The sequence below is a fragment of the Fringilla coelebs genome (assembly GCF_963513975.1).
Source record: "Fringilla coelebs genome assembly, chromosome: 4".
Taxonomy (NCBI): Eukaryota; Metazoa; Chordata; class Aves; order Passeriformes; family Fringillidae; genus Fringilla; species Fringilla coelebs.
The window spans coordinates 37,740,824-37,756,769 of record NC_140032.1 but is presented as its reverse complement, the minus strand read 5'-3'; the positions used below and the strand labels follow the sequence as shown (position 1 = coordinate 37,756,769).

At 37.5% G+C, this 15,946-nt stretch overlaps 1 protein-coding gene across 1 annotated transcript; it reads right to left on the bottom strand.

The window, feature by feature from the left end:
* Window positions 1-9,353: 9,353 nt before the first annotated feature.
* Window positions 9,354-13,373, bottom strand: MFAP3L (microfibril associated protein 3 like; the record flags this gene model as incomplete). The annotated part of the gene is made up of 2 exons (XM_084204409.1): window positions 9,354-10,216; window positions 13,091-13,373. 2 exons carry the CDS (start codon window positions 13,371-13,373, stop codon window positions 9,354-9,356), a joined length of 1,146 nt encoding a protein of 381 aa, XP_084060535.1.
* Between the last annotated feature and the right edge of the window lie 2,573 nt (window positions 13,374-15,946).

The following is a 15,946-nucleotide window of genomic DNA, read 5'->3' as shown; positions in this document are numbered from 1 at the left end:
TCATGACAAAAATCAATGATCTTAGTTTTTCTGACAGCTTCTGTTCACTGTTCTTAGGAACTGTTTTTTATCTTTTCTCAAGAGGGTATTCAGAATTTAAGCTCCCTCTCTCTACTTGTTTATGTACAGTGCTGTTCATCTGCCAAATGACCATGGTGCCAAGTTCCAGCTTGGTATTTGTGGAACATTTTCCTTTCAGCCCCTTGAGAATGCATGCTTTGGCCTTTCCAAAGCCAGCAAATTGTCAACACTTATGAAGTGGCATGGCCTAGGCTGAAGTGGACAGAAAAGTTATCAGCCTTGGTCTCATTTTTTTGTGCCTACAATGTAAGACAAACTACAGAGTTATTGATGAAAGCTTTTGAAAGAAAAAATATGAGGGGAGACTTCTCTTTTATGATACTGTGTTTCAATAAAATTTCTCTAATTGCCTGGGTAGAACAATAGAGTTTTGTAGTACAAATTATATCCTATAGCAGACTGTTATAAGAAAAGAAAAAATGTGCATTAGCAGGCCAGGCTTGTGAAAGATTGCATAATTTTGCTCCAATAAAATTGGCTTTTTACAATTCATTATATGGTAACTCAATATAAAGTCAACAGACCTAATTTACAAAATGGGAGTCCTTACTGTAGCCACTTTCCAAACAAGGTACCTGATCAAAAGCATTTGCTATCAATTCTGCTAACTGACAGCTTCTTAAAACCTTTTATTGTGTTACCTGGAGGCAAGCTGAGGACAACCAGCATCACTGAGAAAATATTGATTTTTCTAGGATATCATGTCTTTGTTCTGCAAATAGTGAATAGATACAGAATAGTTTATGTCATGGTGAGAAGAAAATATTGTGATTAAGTCTGGAATCTGTGTTCTCTTAACCTTTCAGTACTCAATTTTTGCAGGTTAAAAGAAGAAATATAGAATGCTCTGTTAAAACACAGCAATAGGTCATGAAGTACTTTGTTAATCTGGCCAGCCTTCTTCCATTACAGAATGAGAAGATGAATAAATACACAGGGCTTAGCCAGACAGAGGCTTTAAATCTATTAATTCATCTTTATGTGCCTAGCTTTTTCACATCCTCCTTTGGAACAGAATAGTCAGTCTGTTAGGTCTCTGAGGACCAGCTTTTTACATGTGTGCTGGCAAGTGAATCTCATGCCTTCTTGTAATTTAGTGATAGCGAGACAGGGCAAGAAGAGCCACAGCAAACATCTATTAGGATTAGACAACCTTGTAGCTGCTTAATAAGAAGTGAAAACTGGTTGGTCAGAGCTAGAATAGATAGGACAAGGAGCTGTTGCTGAGCTGCCAAAGTGTGACATACTTCTTTAGAGTAGAGAGGATAGGGACAGGGAGTTGATTTTGCTGAGGAGGTGTTTTCCGGTAATAAGCGTGGAATGGTCATCTTAACTCCATGTCTATTGGACTGTCCTAGGCTGCCTCCAGCTCACTCCCACCCATCTGTTCTTGTCTGCACCAGGTTTGTCCAGATGCACAGCATCACAGCCCTTTTCCACTTGAATGCTGGCAGGCCTCTGGGAGTCTTTACCTCGTGCAGTACAAAGGTAAGCTCACACCTGCCAGTATAGCTCTTTCCTCATGCATTCACAGGGTCTTCAGCAGTTGCCTCACTGAAGAGCCCATGTTTTATCCCCCTTGAAAAACAACTATGATGTCCTTCTACAGCAAATAAAGAAAGTGCAGGTACTTTGGTCACAACATCAAGCCAGAAGGAAAGAATAGGGTTCTCATGTAAGGGTCTGATTCCACCATCACAGCACAGAGTCTTTGGTGATGCTCCCAGTGCCCATCTCTAGTCAAGAAAAGGGCTTGAGGTTTAGGTGCAGCACAATCACGTGAGCAGAGGGAATTTCATCTGGCAACACTGTCCATAGCCTCCTGGATGCTGCTAATTCACATGATCTATAACAACATTTGCCTCTTTACAATATCATGGATTACCCTGAGAAGTGTCTGTAGCTACTGTGTGATAACAGACAGCTGTCTATTGGGATGAGCTGCCATGCTGCAGTGATCTCCTCTCTTGGGTGATATTTTAGCTCCTGCATGAGTTCTACAAGGTCCACAGTAATTTCCTAGTTTTGGTTGTTTGCTTTTTTTTTTCCCACTGGAAAACATGTGACATCAGAGGCTCTCATTCCCTGCTTCCCTGCCGAGAAGAGATGGATTTTTTCTGAAGTTTTTATTCCAGAATTGGTGTAGAGTAGGAACGTGGTCCTCAGTGTATCATATAACATTTGGCTAATGCTCTGGGGCTATTTCTGGTAACTGCAACAGGAGTTACAGTGCTGGGCTAGGTCTATTGTATGTTCTAATGAAATAATTAGTAGTGTGATGCAGTCTACAGGAATAACAGAGATTTGGATCCTTTCACCTCATTTGGGGCACATATATTACAGAGTGAGCTCTGTGCTTAAGAGAGATTACACAGGGATTATGAAATGTAGAAACTGTAGTTGCAAAAAGCAGTATTATTCAGAAGCAGATTACTGTCATTTTACTGCATGCTTACGAAAACTGGTTTCTAGCTAAACCCAGACTTCATTAGCCTGTAAATATTAGCCTATGTAGAAATATAGCATTTCAGTAAAAAAAAAAGTGTAGAAGTATTTATCAACTCATTTGAAATTCATATAATTTACACAGTGTCCTGAAGCTGTTTGCTCTCTCTTCAGAAATACCAGATTTAGAGAGGTCCTTGCACTTGGCCAGCTATCCAATGAATAAGACAAACCAATGAAGGTAGTGGATAACTAATGTATGGATGATCAAAATGTGCTATTCCAACCATGATGGGAAAAGAAATGTGTTAAGGCAGAGATGTATCATATATGACTTTTTTCAAACGAGCACACAAAAGAACAAAACATGCCCATAGATCATAAATGAATTATGACATTTATTCCACTTGTGGCTTGGGAATTATGAATTTACCTGTTCTCTTGATGCTGTACAGCAAAAAATCTGCTGCAGTCTAATGATTAGTTTATTCTGCACCAACTTGGGAGTAATTAATTCTGCATAATTAATCTGCATAATTAAAATTGAATTATACAGATAGGTGTGAGTGATCCTGCCCCAAAACAGGCAACTGAAAAAAAAACCCACTAGAAACCTCTGATTTATTTTAAAATGTGAAGAATTTTATGGCAAACAAAAAAAAAAAAATCCAAGCAGTAGAACAAAACACAAAATAAGGTTTTGGACTCAGAAAATTAAACAAGATAAATCTTCAATGGAATATTGATTTCTTTTTTGATCTCACCAAAGGAGATCACACAGGGTGGAGAATTTTTAACCAAGAAGACAGCAGAAAAGAAATGGCCTTCCACTAAAGCCATAAAGAAGCTGCAGTCACCTAGTCAGAACCATAAAAAGCACTGAAAATATCTTCCCTGATAAAAGACATTCTAAGAGAAGGACTGGGAAATATGTTTCTTAGTTTTGTGACAATTTATTTTGATTTTGGAAGTGAAAATGTCATTGTTTTTAGGAATCTCCTTTTTCTTCACTTGAGTATGTTTGTGGTAAAAGGAGTCAGAATTTAATATACTTTGAAGATAAATCACCTCTGGATGTTTTCAGTAAAATAAATTACCTCTGGATGTTTTCAGAGCAAAAAAAATTTCCATCTTAATCTTCTTAAATTTTTCTCTATTTTTTACTGCCTTTTCCTGAGGCTGCTTACTCTGCACATATTAGAGAGAAGGATAACAAAGCATTTTAAATAGGCAATATATGTGTGTGTCTCCTTAGAAGGGACCTTACTTTTCTGGCTGGTATTTTTTTTTTTTTTTTGGAATTCTGTTTTCTCACTAAGGTAGTGTTCACCAGCAGGAAGGAGTTAAACAATACCTGAACAACTCAGGAGCTGTCTGTCAGTCAGGACTAATCTTGAGGCAGAAGCAATAAGAGGCTTCAGAAAGAAGGAAGTCTTTCTGGCATTTATTTCACTTCTCTGTATTCACCAATTGAGAATGACTGGACCTGAATTGTTAATAAATACAAATTATTAATTGTGTCATAAAATTGAAACCTGTACAAAAGAAGGCAAGTATATTTCAGAAGGTCCAGCTTCTGCATCTTCAACATGAGATCTCAAACTCTGTGGCCCTACAACAGGACAGGGTGGTAGTATGTGAGTGGCATTTGATACGTAGCTAAATAGTCCTGAAAATTATTTTTTAAATGGCAGATAAGGGACAGAAGGCTCTTTTTTTAGATAACTCTGGTATTATTAAGGTCTTTAGCCACATAGGAAAGGTTCTGGTTAGAGTAGATGTAACAGGAATCTGTTCTCAAAATAGAAACTGGCTATAGAATGGCAAAATGATTTGATAGTGATGCTGAATTTCTACTCAATCATCAGCAAGGTTTTACATGTATTCTTTATGCTATGCAAGGCTGGATTTTCTTTTCTCATTTTTGCATTGTCTTGTGGTGTGAAATAGCTTCTCATAACATAGAGAGTTCTTAGTCTGCCACATTTATAATTTCCTGCCATACATTATGATCTTGAATAAGAAATTGGTCACTTAGCTTCAGTTTACATTACTGCCTTTGCCCAATTTACAGACTTACATATGATACCACAGACTCACAAGTCAGCCTTTACTGGAAGAGTAAAATGACTCAGTTTGGGCCTGGGAGCCAGAGAGCTAAATATAGTACACAGCATTAGAGCTTGGTACAGCTGGGGGGAAAAAATCCATTTGGGGACTTTTAAAAGGTCAGTTTGGAACAGAGGTGCCTGGGGTGCAGAAACACTTGCCCTGACAACTAACTTCATTCTGTTCCTATTTGAGAAGTGGCACAGCAGAGCTGCTGGGGACAGAAGAAAGTATAGGAGAGTAAGACAGGGAGAGAAAAAAATGGACACAGAAAAGGTTTGAGCTGATTATTCCAAAAATTAGTGCAGGATGTATGCTATTAAGTATCCATTTCTGTGGGAAAGTGGTGTTGTGGCACTGTAAATATCTTGTTGAATGTGTACAAACTCAGCATACTCTGTGCAAATTCTTTATTGAAACAATGATCAATGTACAAGCTACATCACATTTCATTTTGCCACTTCAGCATGAACTTTTCTCTTTGTGGTTTACGGCCGTGAGCTATAAAATCATAACAGTTATTTAAATCAAAATACAGCAACTGCTTCTCAAAATAACACATTCATATTTGTCTTACATTTCTTGTAAAATCAAAAAGGATTTCATAATAAATGAAATATAACTTACGAGACTTTAGTGCAAGCATTTCCTTTGCATCTAAGAAGCTTTCAGTTGTCCCACTAAATATGGCATACTTAAGAGGCCAACTCTTAAAATAGCATGCTGCCAAGATATCCCATGAGAACTTTGACAATCTGACACTGTTAACACTTTCTAGAATTAGTTAATCTGACCAAACTGAAAGTCAGAAAGCCCTGGTTATATGTTACAGTACTTTTGTCAAAAGGTAACTGCAAATCAAGGAACTGACATAGTATCTACATTAGAATAAAACAGGCACTGATTTAAAAAAAATCAACATCTGCCTGTATATGCCATTTTGCAAGTCTTATGATTATACAGTAACTTTGAAGCACAGGAGTGTACTTCTGCGCCTTACCAAGTACCAACAAACCTGCACAAAATGCTGGTCTATGGGTTCTTTTAAATTTTTTATATGACAGACAAAAAAACCCCTGAAGGATAGGTTTCATCACAAACATGCTTGAATCAGAGAACAAAAAAAAGGATCAGCAGGAAACAAATGCTGCTCAAAAAGAAAATGCTGAGAAAATAGATAGTGTATACTATGTTTAAGTGATCTGATTAGTATGGTCTTACATTTACCAAAAAAAGAATAATAAGTGTAACATTCAAATCCAACACTGATTTTTTCCGCTGAAGAAATCTAGTCATCTTTCATGAAGTTTGGCAAAATTGTTTGAAAATGGTGTAAATATAATTGTGCAAATCTCTTTTCCTTATTAAGCCTGGCTTGGTGTTCCTTTGCTTTTAGAATGCAATTTCAGTTGGACTGGATTTTCCAGATTCTGAGTGTTTTAAGAACCATTAGTATTTGGTGGTACAATAAATAGAAATATGTAACAAAAAGTTTGCATAGTCCAATGATGGGAAGAGATTAATGCCCCTGAAGTGCTAAAGGTGCATGAAAATATACAACAATGCAAACATTAATATTTTCTTATAGCCATTATTAATTTTATGTTTGCTAATTGTGTTTTTGGATCATAAAATAGCCATTTGCTAAGAAATACTGCAAGACACAATTGCATACTTTATAAGAGCTGGAAAGTTTGGAACAGGAAAGACAGTTTCGGTCTTGCTTCCCATCTGTCTTCCACAAAGGAAGTTCCTGAAAGCATATAAGAAGCTTTAGGCTTAGAAGTGTCATATAATGGGTGCATAAGACACTGAGCAGCAGACACAAAACCACTAAAAAACCACATAAACCAGAACCATCGGTTCTGTATAAAATCTTCAGCTACAGTGCTGTTTAGTTTTTATTCTGATAATAACACAAAGCTAAATGTCTAGACTGGTTGGAGCAGTCCTACCTGTGAACTCTCATCTCTGAGTGACTCCAACTCTAGAAAATCCAGGGTTCCCTCTGACCTTGCAACAGCATGAATCCAGCCCTCCATGTATTGCCAGTATCTAATCCAAGTACCGGTTGCTTATATGTGGTTTGCAATGTGCGTTTGTGTGTACTTCAAACGTGCCCTTTGTGGGCAGCTTCTAGGGAAAAACACCATTTGTATCTTCAAGGAAGTTTACACAGTGATACTGAAGAAATCCATGGGGATTGTTTGCTCTCAAATGTTTCTCAATAAATAAATAATAAAGAGGCTGGAGGACAGCCTGAGAGAACCAGTCAGGGTCAGAACACTATAGAAAGACATGAAGGGGTCTGATCTACTACTAAAAATTTCATAATCTAAAAAGATTAAAATTAAAATACTGTAATAAATATTTTTATAACTTAAAAAAAAAGTGTAATTTAAAAGTTATTTTTATGCATTCAAGAAGAACATCCTTGCTTATCTGTGCAATCTTAGTTGGGCACCAGGTAGGTAATTTTAGAATGCATGGGCATTGTTTGTAAATGCTGGACAGGCAGAAACATCAGTGTACCTCTTCTCAGGAGGTTAAGGTGAATTAATGGAGTTTGGTGCAAGTTCCTGCTTTTGTTTCTGCCCTTGTCCTTTTTCATATCAGAAGCAAATCAAGTAACTTGAAAAACTAATGTGAACACTAAACAGAAATGTCCTTTGTGTTCAGACAAGAAGTTAACAGTTTGCATCATACTACTGTCAATCACACTGGTCAGAAGTGAGGTTCTTTATGGTATTCTTTTAAACTAACTTCTGTCTTATATTTATATTGCTTTGCTGGAACTCAAATATTTCCAGTCACATTCCTAAGACGACTTTGCCCTTGCATGTTTCCTTTTGGGCTTGTGCAAATGCATTTTGTGTAGAAACCTGCCACTGTGGTAAGCACAAAAAAATGAGACATCTGAATGCTGACATTTCTTACAAATTGGTTGTAAAATCTGAAGTCAATTATTAAACTTGTATTTTTTTTTAATAACCACAGAAAGATAAATATGGAGCCATCTCTGCATCACCTATGTAAGTAAGTCATGGGGTATTCCTGTATTGCACTGCTGGTGAGGCTCTGCACTTTAACATAAGGAAGTTGACACAAGACCTCAGTTCATTATCAAGGGTTCTTTTATGTATCTGCAACACTGACTTTGTCTGATCTTGATTACCTGTGCAGTTAATATAACTGATTGCCTCCAACAGACACCTTATGGAGATGTGGCTGCTTTGTTACAATGCCCAGAGAGGCATCCATGCATCATCTCCTTATAGACCTAAGAGACTTCTTTTTCTACAGTATACCTGATTCCAGATTTATTTTAAGTATCTATATTTATACTACAATCCTTCTTAAACACTATAAGGTGATAGTTTGTTCATTAGTGTCAAACGAAATGTATCAGGTAATTAAGTAATATGCTATTAACCCTACACAAACTCCTTGTAAGTGATTTCTTTCCAGACTCACTGCAGAGAAGGTATTTTTATTGTCTATCTGCAAGAGAAATTATTACTTCCTTTCCACTCCTGGCATTTCCTGGCAGAGATGTTGATCCTTTTTAACACCACAATTGCTAGGAACATTAAAGCTTTACTGGGGTAGAGTCACATGTACTTGAGCAGTGAACATCCTACATGTAGGAGGTTCCCAAAATCTCAATGCAATTATATCACATTTAACAGTTTGCATGACTGTCTTTGTCATTTTATAGGACACTTGATTTTTTTTTTTTTCCCACTTTGGATACAACTCTCAAACTGATGCTTATATATGAATTTAGGATTGATCTTCATAACACCAAAATTAAGAAGCCAAATAAAAGGGTACTTTGCTATTTCAGCCTTGTTATCAACTGACTACTGGCATTTCCAGGACTGTTATGGAACCTGCACATCTTCTGGTAAGATAGTACACAGTTACTGCTTCCACATTACTTCAAAACAAGACATCTTGCATATTTGCAGCTGTTTGCCATATAAACTCTGGCAACATAGAAAATGCTCAATGTATTCAAAAACCCCTGAAGAGCCGTTGAACTGCAACTTTCTGATGGCTTTCCCATCTGTAATATACACCTCAAAGTTGCTTCTTCGTGCAAAACAAATGATTGTTGGCATCTTCATTCCATGAAAAAGGGAAAACTATTTCCCCTGTGACTAAGCAGTGTGGTCTCAAATGAAATGGAAACATTTTAACTTTCTTTAATAGCCCTCTAAATCACAATGCAGCTGAGCAAACAGGCTTTGTAAATGGGATCTATTAGGATTTTATTTGGCTACTGGAGTGCTGCCTCTTGGGCAATATTTCAAATTCACAAGTTAATATTTGCAAAAATGCAATAGATGGAAATAATGAGAGTGAAGGAGGAAAATGGAAACCAGTTTTATATTTAGTAAGTTCAAGTGTCCTACACCAAAGACTACCAGTGACTTCCAGGAGCCACTACAGGTGACTCCATCCTAGAAAATGCTGAGGTAAATGTTTCTTGGAAATACTCCTAATCAAAAAGAGCAATTAATATTAATGTAATAGCAATTACTCTGCCATACATCATGGTAAACTAAACTCAAACTTAGAAGAAAGTGCCAAATAATCCACTTACATGCTTTTGCTATGATAGTCTCCAGGTAAGGCTTAGCGGCAAGTACAATATGTATTTTTAAAAGAGCTCCACCTGATTTTCCTGCTATGCATAGATTCAGGAGTAACTATCATACATGGCTTTCATATATAACACATGTATTTTTGTCATTTGCCAATGCTGTGTCATCAGAACTGTGTTCAGCAGAAGGCTCAGGAGGGGGCTCCGCAGGAAGTGCTGGTGTTTGAGGAGTGTCTTCTTCCTTGGTGTCCAACTGCATGCTTTCCTGTGACTGACCATCCATGCAGTCCTTTTTGGACAATGGGTGAACTGACACTTTTATTGCAATCTGTTGAGGTGGCTCATGCAGTGACGATGCGTCCGAGTCGCCTGTGGGAGATTCACTGCGCGTCAAAGCATTTGGGATCATATAAAGCTCATCTGTTTCAGTGGTCTCCTGGCCTTCTGCCGCCTGTCGTACAAAATTCTGTCCTTGTTCCTCCAGACCGACAACCTCCATAATTTCTTCCATTATAGTCCTGCAGTTCATGATGAGAGGTGGCAAAGGTACGCTCCGAGCAAGCTCTTCAATATAGCGGGCAAATTCCATGGTCTTGAACTGGGTTACTTTGGCAAGCTCAAGCGTTTTGGCTGATGTGATAATTGGGATACGCTTTGCAATCTCAAAGGCCTTCTGAAGTTTCTCTGCCCCTTCTGTTCTGAAGAATTCATTGATTGCTTTCTCGGTTTTCTTCAGATGACTGCTCATCATACATAACCGAGTAATGTTCAGTATCATAACAATGGTAAAAGCGACAAGGCAGACAATCATGTAATAGATTCCCATATCTCCAGAGGTAAAAACAACCCTCAGTGTCACAGTATTGTTAACACTGCCATACGTATTAGAAGCGACACACGTGTATTTACCTCTGTCTTCAAATGACACGCGGGTAATGTTTAGTAGCCCATTGTCAAGAAACCACCATTTTCCTGTTGGAGAGGAAACAGAGTAACTTAGAAGTATTTTGTCACATGATCAGCATAGTCTTAAATATCAGCTTTATCAGGCTTCAGGTTTTGGAAGAAGGAAATAATGTTCACAAGAAGACAAAGAATTTACCTTCATAAAGGCCTGAGATCCTAGCTGTGTTACTACTACTGTCAAATCCCTGACATCAACTCTCGATAGTCAGAGCATGCCCTAAAAGGGTCTCATAGAAAATGCTAATATGCATCCCATCTATCTCAATCTTGTGGTCAATTAAGCTACAAAGATAGATACAAAGATAGGATTACTCCCAAACACAGTCTCCCAAACACAGGTCACCCTTCCTCAAAGAAATGAATTGAAGGAGTTGCATCCTTCAAGAATGATCAATGGGATTGTGAGGCAGAAACCTACTTAAACCCTCCTCATTTTGTTCCCTGCAAATGCATTTACTTACAATTGGGTTATTTTTGGCATTTTGTTACAGTATTTCCTATAATTCTGTTAATGTAAACTTTACAACCCCTAACATGTTAGACATCATACACTACACTGAGGTGTTGAGAAACTGATTTTGAAGTACAATTTTAAAGAGACAGAAGTAGGATAGGAGGAGTAAAATAGATGTAAAGGAGAAGAGCCATAACAGGGAATGCCTTGTTTGTCAGTAAGAACCTCTACACAGCACAACAGAACTTCTTTTACCTTTAAAAGTAGTTTCTATCAATGTAATATAATTGATAACTTTGTCTGCTGCATGGACATACACATTTTATATACATGCACACTTGATATTCTTTGAACCTAGCACACTAGAACAGTTTAGGTATGAAACTGCATTTGAAACAACATGTTTCAAATAAACCATCACTCCTATCACTATTAAAGTGATTCAAGATTAACCCAGTTACTGTATTTGCCACTTAATTAATTGGTAATGAATTAAGATTTTTAGTTCCTCAAAGTTTTTCTAGTTAAACATGGCTTACCCAAATTGTTTCCCATTATCTCCAGTAGAAGCCTACGTATAAAGTATTCCCATGAGATCCTTGCCTCCATTCATGTGTACAGACAGCTCTTAATTATGTCTTTTTATCCTCTCACTTAGAAGTTTTAACTTAAATGAAACAATATTTTTTTTACCCTAGCATATTTCTTGAAAATAGCTGAATCATTTTGCCTGAAATTAAAAAATGCAGAATAAATAAAAGCTCGGTCTAAATCAGCATAAAAAAAAAATTACATTAAAAAAAATTACCCCAATCTGCTAAATTTAGGCTAATTCAGAGGAAAACTCCTTTACAGAGGAAATATTAATTAGAATCTGTAACAGATGACACTTCTTCCTCCACCTCCAGCATAACAAAAAATGCAGAGTATTCACTGCTCAGTATTTCTTTGAATTTGAATGCTGGTTCTTTTTGCAAAGTAGGTTTCAATTAATTGTGAAATAACAAGATGCCTTGTGATGTATCCTGGCTCCAGCTGTTATAAATGACATAATGGCATTGAACTCAGTGACCATGGATCCTGACAGACATATTGATCCACATAAAAAAACCCCAATTATTCAAAAAGGTATCATTGCTGGGTTTTGATAACAATTCAATGTCATACTTAACACCACAAAGGAAGATCTCAAGCTAGGAAACATTCTTAACAGAAAGACAGTCTCTTAAAGGAGGTATTGCACTGTTGAAATTCTAAGTGATGTTGTCTTAATACTACATCTGCACTTTTTACTGATTTGGTCAAAGTTTTTGCTCATCTACCTAAATGTTTGGTTTAGCTACCACTCTCAGCTGACTACAGAAAGACCTAAATTTAGATGCCTTACTAAAGGGGAAATTTTCTATTAGTGAACCTAAGCAAAACACTCCAGCACACTAATCACTGTATGTTGCCGCAACCACACAAATCGTGTTTGAAAGTCTGCTTAGTAGCTCAAGTAGTTCCTTTCTCTAGCTTAACTCAGAAAATTATAACATGCTGTACTGTAAAACATAACCAGTTATCCAGTAAGCTTTTACAGATACACACTGCTCTTTCACATCAAGCTGGGTCAATTGTTACTCCTGTCACAGCAGAGTTCGCTGTCAGGTCAGCCATTAGTTAGGCACACTGTCCTACAACTAAGAGTTTATTTCATCATACTGTGAACATAGCAGTCACTATGGAAGAATTACAAGAGAAAAACACCTTTCATATACCCACACTCCCCTCAAACACTAGAAGAATAACTAGAAGTATAACTAGGATTATCACTCAAACCTTCCATTTAAGGAAAATAAGCTCGTGTGTAATTATGGTCTCTGGCAAATGCCACTGAAGAGTCTTAACTAAAGCCAGGAAGGCTCAAATTTGGCCTGTCCTGACTGCTGCCCTATATAGGTTTTGCAGTTGGTTGTTCAGGGCATCTCCTGTTTCTCACACTACCATGGCACTGCATATTAAGACAGCAGGCAAACCAGGGAGTTAGCTGTGTTGAGTTCACGCCAACAAAGTATTGTCATATGTCATGAGAATCCTCCTTTGAGTTGGGAAACAGCTTTTTAATCTTTTTTTAGTGCCAGAGAAGAACAAAGGAGGACAGAATGAGAAACAGAACAAACATGAAGTCTTCCAATGAAAAGAGGCCTGTCTACAACTCCTGTTAATTGCTTCAGCTTCTTGCTATGTGTTGCTATAAATAACACATAAAAAGTTACTGTTTTCTTCCAAGGTGTGCATAAAAAATTTATAACTGCCACCAAGCTTTCATTTATTTTCACACAGGAAAATACCACAGCCAGGCCATTAAATTCAGGTTATTTGTCAACTTGCTGTCCAGAAGTGTCTCTGAACAGGCTACATCAGTGCTATTCCTAAGATCCTACCTTTATTCTCCTCCTCTTGGAGCAGGCGGCCATTGGAGTTGTACCATCTGTAACGTGGGCTGGGACTCCCTTGGACATTGCAGTCGATCAAGGCACTACTGCCCTCCTTGACTATGATGTGGTCGATGCGGGAGATGACCACAGGCGCGGCCCCCGTGTGTGTGTCGGTGCGGTTGAAAGTGCTGTTACTCACATCCTCAGCAGTGGTCAAAGCTGCTAATAAGATGACAAGGCGTGTGGTAGGCAGAAAGTACAAAAAGTGGCGGCTGTTCAGTATGTCCATTTTCCTTCAGTGGTGTACACGAGTGGCTGGGAACTGATTCTCTTGAGTCCTTGAGGTGAGCAGGTCACAGGAGAGTTCTACTTTGATCTGTGCAATTTTATGCTTAAAATATCCTATAAAATAAATAAGTAAGTACAGTGAGACGGCATATATAAACAGTCCATTAGATATGCTCTTTTAAAAAAGTGACACATCCATTAATGCATTTCACAATCATCAGTGCAGTGTCTTGTCTAAATGCTAATGTTATCACAGTCCTTATTCTTACTGGAAAAAGATGCATACATTTTCCTGACAATGGTGTTGTTCAGAGTGACAGGCGTAGGAGAAAGCTTTTATCACCTAGACACTTAGCAGCAGCTTAGCTACAGTAGCAGCTACAGTTTTATGCCATAAGTTCAACAGATTTTTTCCTTTTTTTTTTAACCATTTGCAAAATCAACAAGAAAAAAGGAGGTACAGCACGTTAAAAGCTGTCACTACAAGTTTGGTGCTGCAACTCTATCACATGCATGGTCTTAGATGAACTGTGACATATGGTGTAAGAAAGAGCAATTCCAGGAAGGGTTTTTGGATCTAATGCTGGAATCTTTGATATACACACTTTTTTCCCAAACACAGCAGCACATACAGCAAAACATCTCAGACCATTCACTCTTCTTAAGCAACTGCTGTCTGAGCTAAAACATAGCATGGAAGATTATTCTTAAAAGAGGGTATTTAATGCTTGATAAAGTAATTTCAGTGTTGTTATTTTTAGAGCAGATTTGTAAAGAAGAGTACTTGCTAGTAACATAATTATGGTTTATGTTCTTTTGAAATTCAAATGAAGTTAGGACTTTTCCATTCCTTATGTGGCATTAAGCATTTTGCCTGTGTACTTTTTGCACATTCTCCCTCAGTATTTTCCTTCAACTAATCACCCACAATGAGGCCTTTCTGAAGCAGTGATTTCAGTTTCTGGACAGAGGTGGTGGTGGGGGGGGGTGTTACAAAAGTGCTCTCTATTGGCCTCATTATGCTCCCAGTGAACACAATTGGCATTCAGTACTGACTGAAGGCACAGTGTTGGCCTCAAAATGAGTACCTTGGAAAATTTCACTTAAGAGTCTAAAGGCCACAAATCATGCTAAAATCACAGAGTATCCAACTATACTGGTTTTACTCACGTGTTTCTAAGGTAAATAACTGAAACTTAGTTAAATTTATTAGATAGAGGAATCTATCTGGAATCTGAATATAGGAAACTATCTAATGAACTTTCCCCAAATGAACAATTCCATTTTAAATAAGTTTCTATTTTCTTAAATATACATTTGACTCATGGTAACTCATTTGCCTTAGCACACATAGTAACTGCTGACAAGATCAGTTCCCTAGATCAGTTCTATATAAAAACAAAACACTAAAATAAAAAGGAACAAATGAAAAATCCCCATCCTTATTTTCTTTTGTATTTAAAAAGGAAAGAAAGCAACATTACCATATTGCACTGGTAATATGTGATTTAGGTAGTTTTGTTATGCATCCTCTCTTCTCTGTAAAGGAACAAACTTGCTTTCATACAAATAGATACAGTGTTGAAAAAGCAAATGAATTCTTCTATTTTACAGGATGAAGCATTACTAGAAATGAAAACCTATGTTTTTTTTTATAAACTGCTGGCATGATGTAGAGGTCTGTCCCAGCTTCAAGCCTGTCCTTGTTTTTTCTCTGCTTTTATAATTACTGAATGTGGAAGTATTTCCCTTGAAAAGACAGAATAATTTTTAACTTTAAATTAATATGCAAACCTCATTTTTCATACAAAGCTATATAAACAATGAATTCAGAAATCTACTTCCAATTATGCAAAGCATGTGGAGTCCGTGCTTTTGAAGGTACACTCTGAGTCAGCAGTTTGGGAAAAAACCTTCAGTTCGGCCTATTCACTTCAGTAACTATTTACATCTCATTTCTACTACTCCATTAACCTTGGAGACTGACATTCTTCATGATTACACATATTCAGTCTATAAAATGTTTCTGTATAGTGTCACAGATCTGCATTGCACCATACAAAAAAGCAAATACCACACTTCCTGGCAAAGGAACAGGAACAGAGACTGGCTGGATTAAGACAATGGGAAGAGCAAAAGATAATATAAACTGAATAAGCTGTGTGTTCCAACTGCTGTCTGGGGCTTGTTTTTACTGTATTTGGGTCTATCATATATTTTTATAGCAGAAAAATCAGTAGCAATCAAAAAAAGGTGTTTATTGTGGAGAGCAATTTGCATTCCAGAAGGAAATGAAATAGCATCTCCACAGTGGCTGAACAGAAAACCTGTAAGGAAGGGACCAGCAGTGCATTAGGAAGCTGATCAAGGTAGCTGATGGCCCACTGATTTGGCACAGCACAGGGATGTGGACGGAGGTTTGGAAGGTGTGAGGGCAGTAAGGTGTTGCCTATTCTGTGTGTTTACTTGTTTTGAATGCAGAGCATACGGAAGCAGAAACGGTACCTTTGTGTAGTGATGGCAAGTGTGACTGGTCCACAGTATGGCCAAAGAGTTGTCTCCTTGTCTGAAGGT